General features: G+C 39.9%; 1 protein-coding gene across 1 annotated transcript; it reads right to left on the bottom strand.

Annotated features, from left to right (window-relative positions):
- Positions 1 to 219: 219 nt before the first annotated feature.
- LOC130720487 (transcription repressor OFP6-like) lies at positions 220 to 1,277 on the bottom strand. Its single transcript, XM_057571137.1, has one exon. It carries the CDS (start codon positions 1,166 to 1,168, stop codon positions 626 to 628), a length of 543 nt encoding a protein of 180 aa, XP_057427120.1. The 5' UTR covers positions 1,169 to 1,277; the 3' UTR covers positions 220 to 625.
- Between the last annotated feature and the right edge of the window lie 20,406 nt (positions 1,278 to 21,683).

The following is a 21,683-nucleotide window of genomic DNA, read 5'->3' as shown; positions in this document are numbered from 1 at the left end:
ACAGAGAAGAACAAAAGAGCAACGAAATAGCAGAAAATAATAAAAATCAAACCTTGATGCGTTGTAGAAGACTGAGATGAAGAGCAACACTTGATTTTCGTTTTCCTGTGAAATGGCAAGCCTTATGAGAAAGAGAGGAAGTGAAAATTAAAACTTTGAAGCAAAGGTTAGGAAAAGAGGAGATGGAACTAACCTTATGCAGAAGATGTAGAAAGAAAAGTGAAATAGGAAAATTTCAAGAGAGATGAAGAAGACGGAAGCAAGAGTAAAGAAGTGAGAGAGAAAAATGAGAAGAGATAGAGATTTTTTTATTTTTTTTAATATTTCCAATTCCAATTGATGGTGTGACTGACATGTGCAGCCTTATTTCATTTCAAAGTTTTGTGAAAATTTTCAGAAGAAGAAGAGCGGGAAGTTAAAAGAAGAAGAGTGGGTACTTGAAATAAGAAGAAAACTTAAAATAATCCAGGAAAAAGGAGAAGGTGACACGTAACCCAGAAAGGGTTTCTTTTCTTAGAGTATATTGATATTGATTACATCACACATTAGCAACGATACGAGTACAACTTGTTGGCCACGTGCATCCCCTAGAAGTCACGTGACATACCATTTCAGGTGGAGCTAACTAGCCTCTGTGAACAGGACCAGACCTCACAGAGAAGACCCCATTCCAGATATCAGTGAAAGCTCTGACAATAACTCCATGGTGTTGCGGTGAATTGAGCTGAAGAAAGCAGTTTAGAAGCTCCCTGAGACCATCCTTAGAGTATATCTCATTCTCCAATATCATTTGCAGCATGGAACGCCTGAAATCCAGGTAAGGGTCATCAGAGTCTTTCTCCACTGCCACGCCGCTTTCACTTCTTCTTCTTCCAACTTTTCCAGGCCCCTTAATGGTGTTTGAAGAACTAGAAGATTTCTCATAGTCACCAAACTCAACATAGCTGCATGGAGAGAATGTGGTGTTTGTGGTTGTGGTGGTGCTGGTGGCAGAGTCATGATCTGAAAATGAATGATGGTGATGAAGTTTGCGTATTGGGTAGGTGGTGGAGTTCTTGGGCTTTGGTTTTGGGTGGAATATGAGATCAAGTTTTGGTTTTCTGCAGGTTCCGCAGCCCAGGTTCACGGAGACAGAGTTTAGAAGGAGTTTTCTTCTGGAGGTAGACATTGCTCTGTTTTCAGTGTTGGCGAGGTGTGTTGTGTTGCTTTGGGGGGTACTGCAGGAGAGGGAGGGTGTTCACAATTTATGTTGCATGTGAGATCTAAAGGGAGTACCCTGCTTGTTCAACTTTAAGGGTGACAGAGTGATCTGGACAGCAAAGTTTGTTTTTGGGATAAATAAATATCCAATTGTTCATCAACTCTGGCCAATTAACTTTCTTTCATTCATTTGTAGTTGTACACATTTTTTCCTATCTTGTATTATCTATATATAACATCATAAATCATATCACTTATTAATTGGTCCGTTCGGATGTAGAGGTGGAAATGAGTGGAAAAAATATAAAAGAAAAAATTATAAGAGGAAGAAATATAAAAGGAAAATGAGATGATTTTCAAGTTGTTTGGATTTAATGAAAAGGAAGTTAAAATGAAAGGAAAATTAAAGTGAGTGTTATTGTTTATATAATTATTACTTTACCCTTTTATATAAATATTAAAACCAAAATGGTGTGAAAACATGAACTTTCACCGCACATTTGCACTTCAATTATCAGTTTTCACTCCATTGTTGCAAAGAAAACTTATAAGGCACTGTGCGTGTACGGTTTTCAACTCAATTTCCTTTCATGTGCTATCCAAACAAGTAAGCACAGTATTTTCCAACAATTATCTAGCCCCTTACTTTCCATCCTGCTAAAATTTACCGAACCAAACACAACATAAATGTGGAGGTGGAAATGAATTGTTGACATAATTTTTTTTTTGGAACTCATTCAATAATATTAAATTAAATCGAATCTGGTATAGAAGTCAATACATAAATCCTCAAGAAACTAGATAACCCCGGAGGCCCCTCCTCAACCCATACAACATCTAAGAAAGAAGAGGCATTCCTAGTAAGATAATAAGGGTGGTGGTGGACACACAATGAGTGTAGAATTATAGAATGAGAAAAAAAGAGAAAAGCAAAAGTAATGAATGTAATAATAATATATAATATGATGTGATAAAGAGATAGATAAAAAGTTGTATGTATAATTTCTTATTTGTTGGGTATATTTAGGTATCATAATTGAGACTAAAATAAACTCAATAGTAATGCAAAGACTAGTATGGATTATGTTTGTATTAAGTTCTTTAAGCATTTAATTTAGAATTCAATTTAAACAGTGTGTATTGAGAATAAATTTTTAGAATAATTATACGGTTTTAATGTAATTTCAGAGCCTCAACTTAATTGGTTATTGAAGATATTTTGAAAAAAAAAAGTGTTAAAGAGTTTTTAATTACTTTGTTGATTGGGATTAAGTATTGAGTATAAAAGAGTCAACGTACGATTTTGATTGTGTCACGCCGATGCAGATATTAAAATCAATTTCATAATACTTACTCATCCGTCCCCTATTATAAGTCACTTTTTGTGAGTTTTTTTCCCCAGAATATAAGTTATTTTACAATATCTATGCAACATTAATTCTTTTTCTCCATGTTTACCCTTGTAGCATTTAAAGAATTTTCCTACTTTCCAATATTTTTCTTTATTTTCAAGGCCACTTTCATTTATATCTACTCAAAAAACTTTCAAAACTTAGTTTTTATTGGTGAGAGGAGGTTTTCAAGATAGTGGAACATTAATATGGAGAGAGAGGTAGATGAGATTAATTGAATTGATATATACTTTTAAATGAGGTTAATTTAGGAAAAAAGATACAAATCTATTGCAACTAACTAATTCTAACCACTTTTCTTAATCTCATACTTTCTCTTTCTTACTTTTTCTTTTCTTCTTATCTCTCTCTTCCTTCCACCTTTTTCCACCTCTCAAAGAGGTGTGTACATAACATTATTCTATCTTCTATCCATTGTTGTATCCCTTTCTTGGATATCTATACTTTCAACGTATGGTGTTCGTAAGCACTATGTGTGCGGCAGTGAGGAGCAGTGTGGCTCCCTCCTCAGTCCTCATGAATATATGGTTTTGGGATTTGGTCAGAAATATTACCAACTTGCCAGGTCATGAGTGAAATACAGGCATGGGGATATGATATGATTTCTATAATACAATAAATGTGAGACAGATAGTTTAATGCTTTAAAGTGACATGAGAAAATGAAGCTTTGGCCACGGATTTCCATGTTTGCTCCAATATTGGTATGAATCGCTTGGTACTTCGTACTCTTTGTTTTCAGTACTATAGTTGCCAGTTGGCAAGTATCTAAACTTCCTTATTGCTATTGAAGTGTCAACATTTTATCGAAAAAATGTGTTCACACTTCTACTCTTAAAATTTTGGAGTCCTAACTTAAAAGTTATAATAATTAAATCAAATTTAATATTTGGTGAAAATAATAATATAAATATATTGGGTATTGTACGTAGGTTTAATCAAAAGTAAAATAAGATTCTAATTACTATAGTAAAATATGCATGCCCAGTTTCGGTCATGGTTCTGGTTGAAAGCGGGGGCGTTTGTTTCACGGATTGGAAAAGGATTCCCGGGAATGTTTGGGCCGAAATCTACATTCCAGTGTTTGGTAACAGATTTGAAAAAAATATTCCCGGGTATCTTTCATTCCTGGGTAAGTCATATGCCCATCCAGAAGCATTTCTTATTCTCATGATGGAGAGGTGAGTAAGTTGAATCCTGAATATAAGGGAATGAGATTTTTGGTGTGAAATCTCTGAATTGCCACTACCCACTACCCACTCTCAACTACCCACTACCCATGTCTTTTACCACGAAGGGTATTTTAAGAATTTTACTATTTATTCCCAGGAATATACATTTTGAGCCAAACATATATTATAATTATACCCAGGAATATTAAAAAAGATTCCCAGAAACTGATTTTGTGAACCAAACGAATTTTTTAAAGATGTCTAAAAATAACATTCCCATCATAACATTCCCGGGAACAAGATTTCCGGGTATCATTTTCCAATCCGTGAAACAAACACTAAAGGAAAAGGATTTCTTTCCGTCAAATTAAACTATGAGTGGGCTGCGAATATGTCTTGCTGCTTCAGCTATTTGAGTTGATCCCTGTTGGTGAATAGCGTGGTAGGCTATTGTGGGTGCTTCTGTCTGGGTTGGGATCCTTTCTAGCTTTTAAAGGGATTGCTATAGCAGATTCTTGTTATATCTGTTTTTCTATTTTTTATTTCCTCTATCTTCTTGTGCTGATTTATACTTTAGCAACATATTGTAACTACTTTCATCTTCTTTGTATTTGGGTTAGCACCCCTTGTACTTTATTTAAATACAATTGCTTGGCTTATAAAAAAATATATATATATGCACAGGAACTTTATGGGTGCTTAAATTATATTTGGCACAGACAAAAAAAAAAGTTAAGCCTTGTTGGAGATGCTCTAAGAAAACATAGAAGCTTATTAAACAAATTGAAGCTTATTGACTGTATTTGTGAGTAGATTGACCTTATTTGAGAGTAGGTAAGTTGTAATTCTATCCGTCATATTTATAGAAATTAAGGAAAATGCTTTTATCGAAAAATATTGTTCTAGAATGAAGAATAAACACTACTACAAAAAACACCTTTTGCCACGCTTCAATTGTCACGGTTATAGGCGGAATCGTGGCAAAAAGTCAGTTACCACGGTTATACACGGAACCGTGGCAAAAGGAGATAATATTTTATTATTTTTTCGGTGGACCGTGACAATAGGTTGAGTTTTGATAATACCCCGTTATTTTTTCTCCTCCTTCCCACGCACTAACCCTAAACCCTCCCCTTCTCCATCGATCTGTTCTCTCCATCTCTGCAAATTTCACCCTCGATCCCACTCTCCCTCTCGATCCGTTGCCTACTTGCCTCTTGAAGTTGAACCCACGCCCAATTTCTCTACGAATCAGAGAAGCCTGGGTGGTGGCTCAGGCCTTGAAGAACCTCGGCATGACAGAGGCTGTGTCGGCGATTGTTGGGGGCAATATTCTGAGGCTGGGATTCCTCTCGAGTTGGGGCTGGTTGGTAGGCAAGTCATTTGTCGATTCACCACTCCACTAGATCTTTCTTCTCTCTTCGATTCTGTAACACCCCGATTTCGGTGGCGTCACTTTAGTAACCAAAAGTAAACTTAATGCGGAAAAACGTGAATATATTTTTTTTTTTTCGATTATAACTAAGACAAGACTGAAATAAATAAAACCCAAGTGCGAAAAGTAATAAAACTAATATACAATATATAAACAGCCCCCGCTGTAAGTAGCAACCTCGTCACGAGTGAACCTCCAGTGACGGGTAATAGAAGAGTAGCGCCCGTAGGCAAAAGTACAAACCAAAAGAAAAGGTTAAGTGTCCGCAACACTATCCCTCAAAATGAGAATAAGCTGGCCCATCGGCCTGAAACAAGACTTCCAAAGTCCAACCAACTCTCTGTGATTCCCGTAACGAAACCACACAAAAAGCTATAGGTGGGAAACTACCCTGTCCCGAACGAAACAAATGATGTTCAGAGCTAAGACTCTACTCCTACACTAATCCCATCTCGAGGAGCTCACACTAACACTCAATCCTACATGCTAGCGTGATCGTCGTCCGAATCTGAATCCAGAACGACTAAGTCTAGGTACATCCTCCGTCCTCCGCTCGCTATCGCGATGCGCTCCTGTTCCAGCATCCCAACTCTAGTTTCCCCCGAAGGGTGAACCGTCGTGAACTAGTCCGCCAAAGACATCTGACAAAGGGCGTTTGTTCGCCAAAGCACACACAGAAGACGCGAGGGTCAACTCCAAAGAATTATGTAAATAATAGCAAGGATAGATACAGATAATAGGATAGCCACTTAGGCTTTTAGCTAGGGATAACATCCTAGGGTTGCATATCTCATGATGAATATAAACGACGATAAATCACAGTTAACATGCCTCAAATAGAATTAACAAGTATCAAACACACTCATCACTAAGTCAGTATGCATGTTGCATGAAATGATATGCAGGTTAACCCAGTTAACCACATGCATTCCGGAAAAGGATGGACATCAAACGGATCAGCCCTAACACCAGCCACGGTGGAACCATTTCGGCCCGCGTGCCTCTTACACCACACAAAGGTAGCCAGATCAGCAGTAAACCCGTAGGTCTGCCATTTCGGTCTGCTACAAGAGACGTCTACAAACGCTCTTCCACGGCATTCCGGGTCTTATGACCATTTTGGAAACCGGCGAGGTCCAGAGTACGTCCTGTGTTAATACCTCATTAATGTTGCATGAATGCAAGATGATTAGTCAATCAACGTCTCCGATCTCACTCGACACGTCGCCACGTGTTCTAGCTAAATTAATGTCTCTAAAAGCTTACCCTAAGGTAAAGTCGATTCTGCGACAAAAGACACACTTCACAACAACACATAGCTGCTCCAACAGCACAACAACAAACGCTGCTCCAACAGCACAACAACAAACGCTGCTCCAACAGCACAACCACGACAAACTCAACACTTGGATCCGACGACACCCCTCGTTTTTCCAAAACTATGATTTGACTTCCAATGCCTTCCTTCGAGGTTGTTATCATTACTTAAAGATTTTGAGGTTATTTAAGGTCTTATGAATTTTCTTTATAAAATAGATTCCATTTTGTCTTATCGCAAGTCTTATACATTTTCAGGATCTCCCAATCCCAAGTCGCTTCCAGAGGATGTCTCGATCCACTAAACAAAATTAAGGCCCGAACCTCGTTCGTCCTATCAAACTTTCTCAAAACTCTCAAAATAAAATCGGAATGACCTGCCCGCTATTCTCACCATTCAGAATCTCAGATTCCAGTACAGAGCATATTTAAATCATCACAATCAACAACATGTCATATATCAATAAATCGCATCATAAACACTTAGCACTTAGCATATAAAGCATGCACCACACATCCTAGATTACCCACATAGCACATAGCATGTAAGACAATCTCAAAAACATTCAGTAGATGAATCATCTACATTGTCAGCCGAAACTTCAGAAAACATTTTCCAATCACACACAATTCCAGTGCATAAACAGTAAACAATGTCGAAACATCGACCCTAAGCATTAACTAGAGATTCAGTGAGAAGCCCTCACCTGTAGATTCTCCAGGACGATCTCCTAACACTTGTTCACAATCAAAGGCTTGCTCCTCTGGGAATTCCTCAAAATCACCTTTAGAGCAAAACCACAGAAATACTATCAGAATCTATCGAAAACTAAGCTATCGATACTTACTAAGGTTACTCGAAGTAATCTATACTCTAAGGTACGATCATCTAGCGCGAAAAGACAAGTTTTCGGAAAAGGAAATTTCCTCCTCCCCCTTTAATAGGTTCGGCCACTTTGTGCAATTATGGGGCTCGATTTTTCTTCGATCAAACTTGGTTCCTATGCTTTCACAAGCCGTAACTAAGGGTATTCTGAACTCGGAAAAATTATCGGATCAAAAACTGTCGCAGGGGTATTTTGGTCATGATTTTTAACTTAGGATTTTTCAAAACTGAAATCCCAAAAATAAAATTTTGCAGGGACGTCACCAACGGCGTTTATGACAACTAATCCTACTAGCACTAAGCTAAGGCGATAGTTTTCAGCCTAAAGGTTGAAGCTTTACACCAAAAACTCCAAAAATGGGTATTTTAGGCTCAAATTGATTCCGGCGGAATTCCGGCGACATAACGGAAAATCTAACCCGGCAAAAGTGATCTTGGGCGCATAAGGAAGAGATTTAGAATCAGAAATGAAAGATTCAGGATAGTTTTGCAAAAACCCATAAACTATCCGCTCAGAAAACTCTACAGAAAAGCTATGGAAAAAGCGATCAGAGGTAAGGATTAGTGACTATACCTCGAAGCCTTGAAGTAGCAACTGATTGATCGACGATCAAGCAAACGATGAAGAAAATCTTCTCTTCTCCCTCCCTTGTAGAACTCGCGGCCTTGATGAAGAAAATGGAGGAAAATTTGAGTTTTTCTTCCTTTCTTTGCTATATATAAAGGTTGGAAATTCGCGGGAAAATGAAAGTTTCGCGAATCTGATTTTTCCGGCGTCATTCTCCGTGAATTAATAGATATGTTTTGGCAAAAGAATTCCAAAACTATAAAGAGGTCTCCTTGTATTTTTGGCAACTAATGCATAGTCGGTATAAAACTATTTTACCCGATAAGTTGCTTTTTGCATCGAATGTCGGAATAGAAAACTTCCTTCTGAAGAAAGATTGAAATCATCAAGAGAAATGGGTGTACGCGTGTAGAATATTCATTTGAAGCTCTGAATAGAAAAAGTCTTCATTGTCGAGAAATTCTAGGGTTTTGAAAAACCAGGGTTTCGTTTTCGGCAAACTTCCGATGATTGGAATCGGGCGTTCGTAGATCCTAGAGTTTCGCCTCGAAACGATTGTGATATATGGAAAAAGAGAAGTTCTAACATTTCTCTGAAGATTTTTGGAATTAACTTCCGTCGTGCCTAAAAGTGAAAATTAGCTATATACTAGGGTTTCTGACCTAGGTTTAAGCGTAAAACGATCGTGCTATAACTTTTATCGACTTCAATACGAACCTCAGACTTTTCCTGAATTTTCTCCTTCATACATTTATTTCATTTACTAAACTCTTGTTCAGGTTTCCCTTCGCCATGCATCAAACCTACTGGTGAATAAGAGTTTATTCACTTGGTATAAACTGAAAAACTTGGGCCTTACATTACTACCCTCCAAAAAGAAAGTTTCGTCCTCGAAACTTAAGGGTTAGTAAAAAAAAATTCTGAATATTGTCCCTTGGTCTTTTCCTCTAACTCCCATATAGCACCGTCTGTGTCTTTGTTCCAAATAACTTGCACTTAAGCACTCTGCTTTCCCCTCGATTGTTTCACTCTTCTAGTCCCAATGCTGACCGACGACGTCTCAAAAGACATATCGTCCTCTAACTCTCTGTTGTCCGGTTCGACCACTTGAATCGGTTCTCCGTTGGAAATAATATTTGTTGGCATTCGTGCAATCGCACAACCTTAACCACTTGCTCCTCTGCCCTTGTTCGTCCAAAATACAGATTAGGAACTCGGTACATCTCTATGTTCCGGATTGAATGCTCAACTTGAGTCTTACTACCTTGTGCATGACAAGACTCATTCTCCTTAATCATAAATTCATCAACCCCTCATAAGCTAATCATCCTCTTGATATCCAACAATCCATTATTGTCGTCTTTGTCCTCAAAACCTTCCTCACTCAAACCAGTTTACACTTACTGAAATCCCTAACGCTTCGCATCAATCGAGATTTATCCTCTAGAAGATCAATTCATAACTATACCTCAAGGGACTTAACTAGTCATTTCGTCATCCGATCCTCCAACCTTCTGAGGTTTAACTACTGTAGGATCACGCGCTTACCACTACGCCAAAACCAATTGGTGTTAGTGAGGGCGCAACGTTATTTCTTATAGCGTAGCAGACAGCGCCCCGTTTTGAATGCTACCTGCAGGCAGGATGCTGGCCCACCTGGACCCAACAATCCCCCCCAGCACCTGCCAGCCAAACTAGCTGCACAGCATGCCTTCCGTGGGATTCGAACACGGGACCTGGCTCTGATACCACTTGTATTCTTTCTCCAGAATGCATGTAGGATGCATTGGAGTCTTGGCCACTGTAGATTCTAGCATATTGAACTTCTTCAGAAGTTCTTTAGTGTACTTGCTCTGATGGATATATGTTCCTTCTGGTGTTTGATCAACTTGTATTCCCAGAAAGTACTTTAATTCTCCCATCATACTCATCTCAAATTCAGCCTGCATCATCTCAGAAAATTCTTTGCATAGAGATTGATTAGCAGAACCAAATATAATATCATCAACATAAATTTGCACAATTAAGATATCATCTTTATAAGTCTTGCAAAAAAGAGTTGTATCTACTTTACCCCTTACAAACTCATTCTCCAGAAGGAATGAGCTAAGTCTCTCATACCATGCTCTGGGAGCTTGCTTCAGACCGTAGAGTGATTTCTTCAATTTGAACACATGGTCTGGTTTCTTCTCATCTTCAAAACCTGGGGGTTGATGAACATAGACTTCCTCTGAAATATAACCATTTAGGAAGGCACTCTTCACGTCCATCTGATGTAGAACTATGTTGTGATTTACTGAAAAAGAAATCAACAGTCTGATTGCCTCCAGTCTTGCTACTGGAGCAAATGTTTCAGTGTAGTCTATTCCTTCCTGCTGGCTGTAGCCTTGAGCAACTAGCCTTGCCTTGTTTCTGACTACATCTCCTTTCTCATTCAGCTTGTTTCTGAATACCCATTTCGTTCCAATAACATGGACACTCTCAGGCTTCTTCACTAAGCTCCAAACATCGTTCTTGGAGAATTGATTCAATTCTTCTTCCATGGCCAGAATCCAATCCTTGTCCTGAAGAGCTTCATCTATGGACTTGGGTTCAATTAAGGACACCAATCCTTTCAGACTGAGCAAGGTCTCTTCAGAGGGTCTGAAGGCAGATCTGGTTCTGACTGGTTCGTCTTTGTTGCCCAAAATCAATTCCTTAGGGTGAGCTGCAGTGATTCTGCTCTTCTTCAGAGTTTGTGAGTTAGAGGGACCAGCTTCTTCCTCTGGTTCATCTTCCTCTGGCTCAACTTCCTCTGGAGCTTTGCCTTTGTCAGAAACATTAATGCTTAAATCTGCAAACTTTTCAACTAGCTTTGACTGGTCAGAGTCAAGCTTATCGTCAAATCTAACATGAATAGATTCTTCAATAGTCTTAGCATCAGTATTATAAAATCTAAAACCTTTAGATCTCTCAGAATAACCAAGTAATAGACATTTAGAAGACTTAGCATCAAATTTATGCAATCTATCCTTAGTATTGAGAACATAACAAACACAGCCAAAAGGATGAAAATAAGAAATGTTGGGTTTTATGTTCTTCCACAATTCATAAGGAGTCTTATTCAGAATTGGTCTCACAGAGATTCTGTTCTGAATGTAACATGCTGTATTTACTGCCTCTGCCCAAAAGTGCTTAGCCATGCCAGTTTCTTGGAGCATGGTTCTAGCCATCTCCTGAAGAGTTCTGTTCTACCTCTCAACAACACCATTTTGTTGAGGAGTTCTGGGACAAGAGAAATCATGTGCAATTCCATAGGAATCAAACAGACTCTCAAACTTGTCATTCTCAAACTCTCCACCATGGTCACTTCTGACACGCACAATCCTACAAGCCTTCTCGTTTTGCACTTGAGCAATGAAGGTAGAGAACACAGCATGAGACTCATCCTTGCGGGTTAGAAACTTTACCCATGTCCAGCGGCTATAGTCGTCAACGATGACCATCCCATATCTCTTGCCACCTATAGACTCAGTTTTTCACTGGTCCAAACAGGTCGATATGCAGAAGTTCCAACGGCCTTGAGGTTGAGACAACATTCTTTGCCTTGAAAGGAACTTTTGTGAATTTGCCTTTCTGACATGCTTCACAAAGAGCGTCTGAAGCGAACTTCAGATTGGGTAAGCCCCTGACAAGGTTTAGCTTGCTCAGCTGAGAAATCTTTCTCATACTGGCATGCCCTAACCGTCTATGCCATACCCACTGCTCTTCATTAACAGACAGAAGGCACTTCACATTCTGAGCCTCCAACTCAGATAATCTGATCTTATAAATGTTGTTCTTCCTCTTGCTGTTAAATAGGACAGAGCCATCGATTTGACTTACAGCCCGGCAGGACTTTTGATTGAATATAACATCATAACCCTTGTCAGCTAATTGACTTATAGACAATAAGTTATGTGTTAAGCCGTCTACCAATAACACATTATCAATGCATGGACTACTATCTACACAAATAGTACCAGTACCAACAATTTTACCCTTTTCATTTCCTCCAAAGCCAACTTCGCCTCCAGGCTTAAGTTTCAGCTCTCGGAACATACGCCTTTCTCCCGTCCTGTGACGCGAGCATCCACTGTCCAGATACCATGATTGGTGTTTCAGTGGAGCTATCAAGGATATCTGCAACATAGATAATCTTGTCCTTAGGTACCCACTTTCTGGGTCCTCTCTTGTTAGTTACCCCAGAGGTTCTGATCACCTTGGGTGTCTCAACATGATATTTTAAAGGAATATTTGCATGATATTTAGTCATAGAGAAAGATCCCTTTTTAAGAGGGTTTTTAGCAACTTTAGCAGGTACAGGATCAGGCAATATGGTACCAGAGGGAACAAAGCATTCATACAAGGATTTAGCTTTAGACACAGAGGGCTCATTTCTAATTGGTTTAGAATAGCCAATGCCATGCATTCCATTTCTGCTTACGCCATAGATCATTGAAGCCATTAAGCTTCTATCCACGCTTTTAGCTAGGAATCTTTGAAAAGACTTTTCATACTTAGATTCATTTCTACAATCAGAGGCATCACAGGCAACAATTTCTTCTAACTTAGCAATCTGGTTCTTAAGCACAGAGTTAGAATTGATCAAGGCATGATTATCATTTTTCAAATCAGAAATAATTTTCTCATGTTCAGAAGGAGTCTTGGAAACAGCAGATAAGTTCTTTTTCAGCTTCTTATGCTTAGACAATAAGGAGTTATACTTATCCATAATATTAGACAATGCATGTTTCAGTTCAGAGGTAGAGAAAGAAGCGAATACCTCATTTTCATCGTCTGAGTTAGGATTTCCTTCTGATTCTGAGTCAGAGTCAACAGCTCCCTATGACTCTGCTTCCTTGTCTTTGACAATAGCCATGAGTCCTTGGACTTCACCATCAGAGTCAACATCCTCTGACTCTGATTCATCAAATGTCACCATCAGACTCTTCTTTGTCTTGAAGTGCTTCTTTGGCTTCTTGTCCTTCTTCAATTTTGGACAGTCACTTTTGTAGTGCCCTGATTCTTTTCACTCAAAGCATGTGACTTCCTTAAGTGAGGACTTCTTCTGACCTGAGGATTCAGACTTTCCTTTTGCCTTTCCAGAGCCTTTGTATTTGCTCTGCCTGTGCTTCCAGATGCGATTGAGTCTCTTGGAGATCAGAGTCAGCTCATCTTCATCAGAATCTTCTGACGCTTCTTCAGATTCCTCTTCTTCAGCTTGAAGAGCTTTTGACTTCTCAACCTTAGCCTTTTCAGATTTAGATTTCAAGGCTATGGACTTTTTCCTCAGATCTTGCATCTCTGAGCGCTTCAGCTCATGGCATTTCAAAATGCTGATGAGTTCTTCTAAACTCATATTCTCAACGTCTCTCGTGAGCTCTATTGAAGTCACTAAAGGCATCCAACTTTCAGGAAGACACCTGATGACCCTTATGACATGATCTTTTGTTGTGTAGCTCTTGTTGAGAGGTCGTATGCCAGCTTCAAGCAACTGAAATCTGGAGAACATTTCTTCAATGGACTCATTTGGCTCCATGATGAAGGATTCATACTTTTGGATCAAAGACAATGCCTTTGATTCTTTGACTTTCTTGTTTCCTTCATGAGACATCTTCAGAGATTCGAAAATGCCTTTCGCAAACTCACGATCTGTAATCTTCTGGTACTCTTCATAGGAAATAGCACTTAGAAGAATTGCTCTTGCTTTGTGATGTTGTGAGTACAACTTCTTTTGATCTGCAGTCATCTCTGACCTTGGGATCTTCTTGCCATCTGCATCAACTGGACGCTCGTAGCCATCCACAATAATATCCCAGAGATCTGCATCGAAACCCAGAAAGAAACTTTCCAGTCTATCTTTCCAATATTCGAACCTTTGACCGTCGAACATAGGAGGCTTTGCATTGTAACCATCTCTTTGAGTTTCACTGGTGGTGGCAGCCATTGTTTTTCACACCGGCCCGGATCACTGAACACTGTTAGGTGTGGTAATCAGAACTTGCGCTCTGATACCACTTGTAGGATCACGCGCTTACCACTACGCCAAAACCAATTGGTGTTAGTGAGGGCGCAACGTTATTTCTTATAGCGTAGCAGACAGCGCCCCGTTTCGAATGCTACCTGCAGGCAGGATGCTAGCCCACCTGGACCCAACAACTACTATCGTAACTGCTATCACCACTACATCCCTTACTCACACACGATTTCCAACTCCCCAAGTCAATCTTAATCATAGGATTCTTATTCAACTGAGCAAAATTCACTTGCTAACTCTATCAAGCATCACCGAAATCCATAACAAAGTTCCATTCACTATTAGACTCTGAGTAGCTTGTCCAACTATGATAACTTCAAATATTCATCTTAATACTAACACTTTCCTTCTTGTAACTTGATTACCATCTTGTCGATAAACTTCTTAATCTCCCAATCAAATTATGACAAACTTCAAGTCCTATACACTTATGACAAGAATTAATAGACTTAAAACCTAAACCTTTTCCAAGTTTGGATCTCTGATGCTCTGTAGCTCTCCAACATTTCCTAAAAGAATATTCATCTCTTACAACGACAACTCCTTCCCAAAGAAAATCAATTACTTAACACGAACTTTCCTCCCAAATCCGACTAATCCTCGATCAATTCAAATTCATCTTACACATCCTTCTATCAAAGTCCATATCCAACTGTGATTCCGAAAATCACCCCCTTAATATTAAGTTGATCAGGCCTAATACATCGAAGGTGAAAATCTAGAAAAAGCCCACTGGAACAGTCAATGAGTTCCTATCATCCAGTGGTCGCAAATACCCTGACGTTAAATCTTCAATGATGTCGCTACGGAACTACACACCCTCGACATCATACGTATACTATCCATAATGAATCTCTATGAAATTCATTCTTCAGCTTCTAGCTTCCTTTTAAACGCATCGGTAGAAGACTACTTTCTAGGCTTAGCGTGTCATTCTAAACCTCGTATAACTTCTATAGCTAAAATACGAGTAACAGTAAAGTAAAGTCATAATAGGCGTAGTAACTATAAGGTCAAAGCGTAAACCATATACGTAAGATAGGTGTGTTTGCACACTCTACAAGAAAAATGGAACATATTATACTAGAATGAGAAAGAATGGTTAGAAAGTTACCATCGTTCTTGCGCTCTCCTCTGACAAACCCCTCAGCTCTCTCACCGTCCATGGTGTAAACTCTTGCTTTAGCCGCAGGACGCTTTCCACGAGCAGTGTTCACGGTTGGCTCCTTCTTGGGTGCTCTGCACTGATCGGCAGTGTGCCCCATTTTGTTACAATTGTAGCATTCGGGCCTCGTGTCGGGACAAGCATTGGCATAGTGCCCCGGCTCCCCACATCTGAAACAGGTCGTCTCCTTCTTCAAAGTCTGATCTCCGGAATCTCCAGCAGCACCCGTCATGGGTCTGTAAGATCCGGAAGTAAATCCTCTTCCAGCAGGACGCTGATATGGCCCCCTGCTCTGAAATTTCTCTCTGCTCTGAAAATTTTGAGAGCCCGACCTCATCGGCCCTCCAGTTCCAGCCCGGTTTAGCCTCCGGTCCTTCATCAGTTCCACTTCCGTGGCCTTCTCCACCAACAACTGGAATCGTATGATTCCCAGTGGCCTCACTGAGTCCTCAATATCCGGCCTCAGTCCATTAACGAAACGCTTGCACATGTAGCGCTCGTTCACATGGTCATGGAAGAATTGGAAATGCTTCGCCAAAGATTCCAGCTTCGAAGCAAATTCCGGTACAGACATACCTCCCTGACGGAGTATCAGAAACTGTGACTCCCGCTCATCCCGAGCACTTGTTGGAAAGTATTTCTCCAAGAATGCGTCCCGGAAAGAGTTCCAGTTAATCTCTTCATGGTTGGCTTCCATGATTCCCTTGTTGCCTTTCCACCAGTACTCAGCATCGCCGAGCAACAGATAAGTCGCCATGCCCACCTTGGCACCCTCAACAGTCTGTAGTACGCCGAATATCTTTTCAACCTCCTGGATCCAGAGATCCGCTTTGTCTGGGTCAGTACCACCAGAGAACTTGGGTGGGTTTTGCCTTCTGAAATCATTGAGGCCTTTATTCTGGTCCAGAGTTACTTCCCTCTGGCGCTGATGTTGTTCACGTGCTTCTTCAGCAGCACGCCTCATGGCATTATCGTTTGCTTGCGCCGTCACAGCTTGGGCCATAGTGGCCATCATCTCAGCTAACTGGTTAGTGTTCACCATGTTCTGTTAAGTTAAACAAACAGTTAGTACTCATCATAAGATAGCATCTAGTATAACTATACAATATGATTAAGCAATAACTTCAATCAATTCTAAGCGAAAAATCGCTTGCAGACAATCAATTTTCACTCTTTGCAGAGTCACACAACCTAGCACAGAAAACCTATTCCCCAACAACTCCCGAAAGACTCGACCGTGCTCTGATACCACATTGTAACACCCCGATTTCGGTGGCGTCACTTTAGTAACCAAAAGTAAACTTAATGCGGAAAAACGTGAATATATATATTTTTTTCGATTATAACTAAGACAAGACTGAAATAAATAAAACCCAAGTGCGAAAAGTAATAAAACTAATATACAATATATAAACAGCCCCCGCTGTAAGTAGCAACCTCGTCACGAGTGAACCTCCAGTGACGGGTAATAGAAGAGTAGCGCCCGTAGGCAAAAGTACAAACCAAAAGAAAAGGTTAAGTGTCCGCAACACTATCCCTCAAAATGAGAATAAGCTGGCCCATCGGCCTGAAACAAGACTTCCAAAGTCCAACCAACTCTCTGTGATTCCCGTAACGAAACCACACAAAAAGCTATAGGTGGGAAACTACCCTGTCCCGAACGAAACAAATGATGTTCAGAGCTAAGACTCTACTCCTACACTAATCCCATCTCGAGGAGCTCACACTAACACTCAATCCTACATGCTAGCGTGATCGTCGTCCGAATCTGAATCCAGAATGACTAAGTCTAGGTACATCCTCCGTCCTCCGCTCGCTATCGCGATGCGCTCCTGTTCCAGCATCCCAACTCTAGTTTCCCCCGAAGGGTGAACCGTCGTGAACTAGTCCGCCAAAGACATCTGACAAAGGGCGTTTGTTCGCCAAAGCACACACAGAAGACGCGAGGGTCAACTCCAAAGAATTATGTAAATAATAGCAAGGATAGATACAGATAATAGGATAGCCACTTAGGCTTTTAGCTAGGGATAACATCCTAGGGTTGCATATCTCATGATGAATATAAACGACGATAAATCACAGTTAACATGCCTCAAATAGAATTAACAAGTATCAAACACACTCATCACTAAGTCAGTATGCATGTTGCATGAAATGATATGCAGGTTAACCCAGTTAACCACATGCATTCCGGAAAGGGATGGACATCAAACGGATCAGCCCTAACACCAGCCACGGTGGAACCATTTCGACCCGCGTGCCTCTTACACCACACAAAGGTAGCCAGATCAGCAGTAAACCCGTAGGTCTGCCATTTCGGTCTGCTACAAGAGACGTCTACAAACGCTCTTCCACGGCATTCCGGGTCTTATGACCATTTTGGAAACCGACGAGGTCCAGAGTACGTCCTGTGTTAATACCTCATTAATGTTGCATGAATGCAAGATGATTAGTCAATCAACGTCTCCGATCTCACTCGACACGTCGCCACGTGTTCTAGCTAAATTAATGTCTCTAAAAGCTTACCCTAAGGTAAAGTCGATTCTGCGACAAAAGACACACTTCACAACAACACATAGCTGCTCCAACAGCACAACAACAAACGCTGCTCCAACAGCACAACAACAAACGCTGCTCCAACAGCACAACCACGACAAACTCAACACTTGGATCCGACGACACCCCTCGTTTTTCCAAAACTATGATTTGACTTCCAATGCCTTCCTTCGAGGTTGTTATCATTACTTAAAGATTTTGAGGTTATTTAAGGTCTTATGAATTTTCTTTATAAAATAGATTCCATTTTGTCTTATCGCAAGTCTTATACATTTTCAGGATCTCCCAATCCCAAGTCGCTTCCAGAGGATGTCTCGATCCACTAAACAAAATTAAGGCCCGAACCTCGTTCGTCCTATCAAACTTTCTCAAAACTCTCAAAATAAAATCGGCATGACCTGCCCGCTATTCTCACCATTCAGAATCTCAGATTCCAGTACAGAGCATATTTAAATCATCACAATCAACAACATGTCATATATCAATAAATCGCATCATAAACACTTAGCACTTAGCATATAAAGCATGCACCACACATCCTAGATTACCCACATAGCACATAGCATGTAAGACAATCTCAAAAACATTCAGTAGATGAATCATCTACATTGTCAGCCGAAACCTCAGAAAACATTTTCCAATCACACACAATTCCAGTGCATAAACAGTAAACAATGTCGAAACATCGACCCTAAGCATTAACTAGAGATTCAGTGAGAAGCCCTCACCTGTAGATTCTCCAGGACGATCTCCTAACACTTGTTCACAATCAAAGGCTTGCTCCTCTGGGAATTCCTCAAAATCACCTTTAGAGCAAAACCACAGAAATACTATCAGAATCTATCGAAAACTAAGCTATCGATACTTACTAAGGTTACTCGAAGTAATCTATACTCTAAGGTACGATCATCTAGCGCGAAAAGACAAGTTTTCGGAAAAGGAAATTTCCTCCTCCCCCTTTAATAGGTTCGGCCACTTTGTGCAATTATGGGGCTCGATTTTTCTTCGATCAAACTTGGTTCCTATGCTTTCACAAGCCGTAACTAAGGGTATTCTGAACTCGGAAAAATTATCGGATCAAAAACTGTCGCAGGGGTATTTTGGTCATGATTTTTAACTTAGGATTTTTCAAAACTGAAATCCCAAAAATAAAATTTTGCAGGGACGTCACCAACGACGTTTATGACAACTAATCCTACTAGCACTAAGCTAAGGCGATAGTTTTCAGCCTAAAGGTTGAAGCTTTACACCAAAAACTCCAAAAATGGGTATTTTAGGCTCAAATTGATTCCGGTGGAATTCCGGCGACATAACGGAAAATCTAACCCGGCAGAAGTGATCTTGGGCGCATAAGGAAGAGGTTTAGAATCAGAAATGAAAGATTCAGGATACTTTTGCAAAAACCCATAAACTATCCGCTTAGAAAACTCTACAGAAAAGCTATGGAAAAAGCGATCAGAGGTAAGGATTAGTGACTATACCTCGAAGCCTTGAAGTAGCAACTGATTGATCGACGATCAAGCAAACGATGAAGAAAATCTTCTCTTCTCCCTCCCTTGTAGAACTCGCGGCCTTGATGAAGAAAATGGAGGAAAATTTGAGTTTTTCTTCCTTTCTTTGCTATATATAAAGGTTGGAAATTCGCGGGAAAATGAAAGTTTCGCGAATCTGATTTTTCCGGCGTCATTCTCCGTGAATTAATAGATATGTTTTGGAAAAAGAATTCCAAAACTATAAAGAGGTCTCCTTGTATTTTTGGCAACTAATGCATAGTCGGTATAAAACTATTTTACCCGATAAGTTGCTTTTTGCATCGAATGTCGGAATAGAAAACTTCCTTCTGAAGAAAGATTGAAATCATCAAGAGAAATGGGTGTACGCGTGTAGAATATTCATTTGAAGCTCTGAATAGAAAAAGTCTTCATTGTCGAGAAATTCTAGGGTTTTGAAAAACCAGGGTTTCGTTTTCGGCAAACTTCCGATGATTGGAATCGGACGTTCGTAGATCCTAGAGTTTTGCCTCGAAACGATTGTGATATATGGAAAAAGAGAAGTTCTAACATTTCTCTGAAGATTTTTGGAATTAACTTCCGTCGTGCCTAAAAGTGAAAATTAGCTATATACTAGGGTTTCTGACCTAGGTTTAAGCGTAAAACGATCGTGCTATAACTTTTATCGACTTCAATACGAACCTCAGACTTTTCCTGAACTTTCTCCTTCATACATTTATTTCATTTACTAAACTCTTGTTCAGGTTTCCCTTCGCCATGCATCAAACCTACTGGTGAATAAGAGTTTATTCACTTGGTATAAACTGAAAAACTTGGGCCTTACAGATTCTACTCTCTGTCACCGACGCTCTCCTCCACTGTTGCCCTCCTCCACCGCGCCGCTCTCCTCCACCGTCGCCCTCCTCCACCACGCCGCTCTCCTCCACCACAGTTTTCCCTCCTCCACCGCCGTTCTCCTCTCCTCCGTCGATTTCGGGATTGTGCGCTTAGGGTGTTCCTCTTTCTCCTTAGATTCTGAACTGATGTTTATTTGTTCTTCTCAATCTGATCTTGTATTTGGTTTGCCCTAATTTTGCAGATTCTAGAACGCTGAAAGAGGATTCTCTTCTGGTTTCGTTTGATTTAGTCAGTTCCAATCAATTTCAGGTAGGGTCTGGTCTATCTTCTGCTTTCCGAAACTGATGCTTGTTTGTTTGATTTGCTGCCTATGGCTTTGGTAAACCAGCCACAATTTTGTAGTGAGGTGTGTTTTATGATATAACTGATGTAAACCAGTTGCTTGATTGATCACATATGGTTAATGCTAATGTGTAAATTCAATGAAGAATAGCTACACAAGAGTAGTAATACTATACTAGCTACATATAATAACATGGTTAATGCTAAGTTCTTTTTCTGCATCATTCTATGAATGGATTGAAAACCCAATTTTTCTCTTCTGATTTTAGTTCTCTGGTTTTGATTTGGCTAGCTTTCTGGTAGTGACATGAGATCATTCTGGTTGGCCAAGAACGAGAGCGTTCTAGGTTGCTTGCTTGCTGAATCATAGCTTCCATTGTGTGCCTCCATGTACCAATTCCTCTCCTTTCTCTTTAGTTCTTTCCAAATTCCTAGTAATATCACATGTTAGATTTTTCTTTTGTGAAGTTGTGTAATATGCTTTTGCAAGTTGTGTCATACATAATTAAGTCCCCAAATAGAAAAACATGAAGGTAGTTGATGTCTACATGAAGCTAACATAGAGGTCATAGTTTTTCAGTTGTGTTTTTTGTGTGTTTAACTTGCATCCCTTCCTAGCCTTTGAATCCAAAGAGAGAAAAACATGATAGCCTAACAATTATAACATCACACCTATTTGTTGTTTGATTATGGAGATTGAGTTTTTCTAATTCTTGCTGCTTATTCAAAATTCCAGATAATCAACAGGCTGTGATTGAAGCAGCATCAAAATGCTGAGGCATCAACAAACAAACTCAGAGAAAACGGTATGTTCATTTTCTAAGTTAAAAAATATTTCTCTGTTTCAGTTTTTCCCTCTTCACTTTTTGATGTTCTGGGTGCCTTATGAGTGCTCTTTTGTTCTCCTCTCAGTTGAATCTACTTCTTTACCTCTTCCAATGTCTGTTCCCAGCTGGCCTGGTGGGCTTCCTTCCATGTTCTGTGCTGATTTTCTATTATATAGGGTACTCATATGTTCCACAGCGTCAACGTGCGTAAATGTTGAGGTTGATGATGCAGCAAACATCAAACAAACAGAATCACTCTCGAAACATGTTTCCAATGTTAGCTGTTTGCTGTTGTAGGTCATAATTGGTGTTTGCTGCTATCTGGTGGGTTCCTTTTAGTTTTTAGGGCTGCTGAAGGTCGCTTTTTCCTAGCTGGCAGATGTGATTATATGGAAGTA

Source organism: Lotus japonicus, chromosome 5 (assembly GCF_012489685.1).
Source record: "Lotus japonicus ecotype B-129 chromosome 5, LjGifu_v1.2".
Taxonomy (NCBI): Eukaryota; Viridiplantae; Streptophyta; class Magnoliopsida; order Fabales; family Fabaceae; genus Lotus; species Lotus japonicus.
Note: the sequence above shows the minus strand (reverse complement) of the source record. Positions and strands in the feature narration are given on the sequence as shown.

Bases quoted from the DNA above. Each gene is read 5' to 3' on its own strand.
- LOC130720487 (XM_057571137.1), bottom strand. From the start codon at position 1,168: ATGTCTACCTCCAGAAGAAAACTCCTTCTAAACTCTGTCTCCGTGAAC.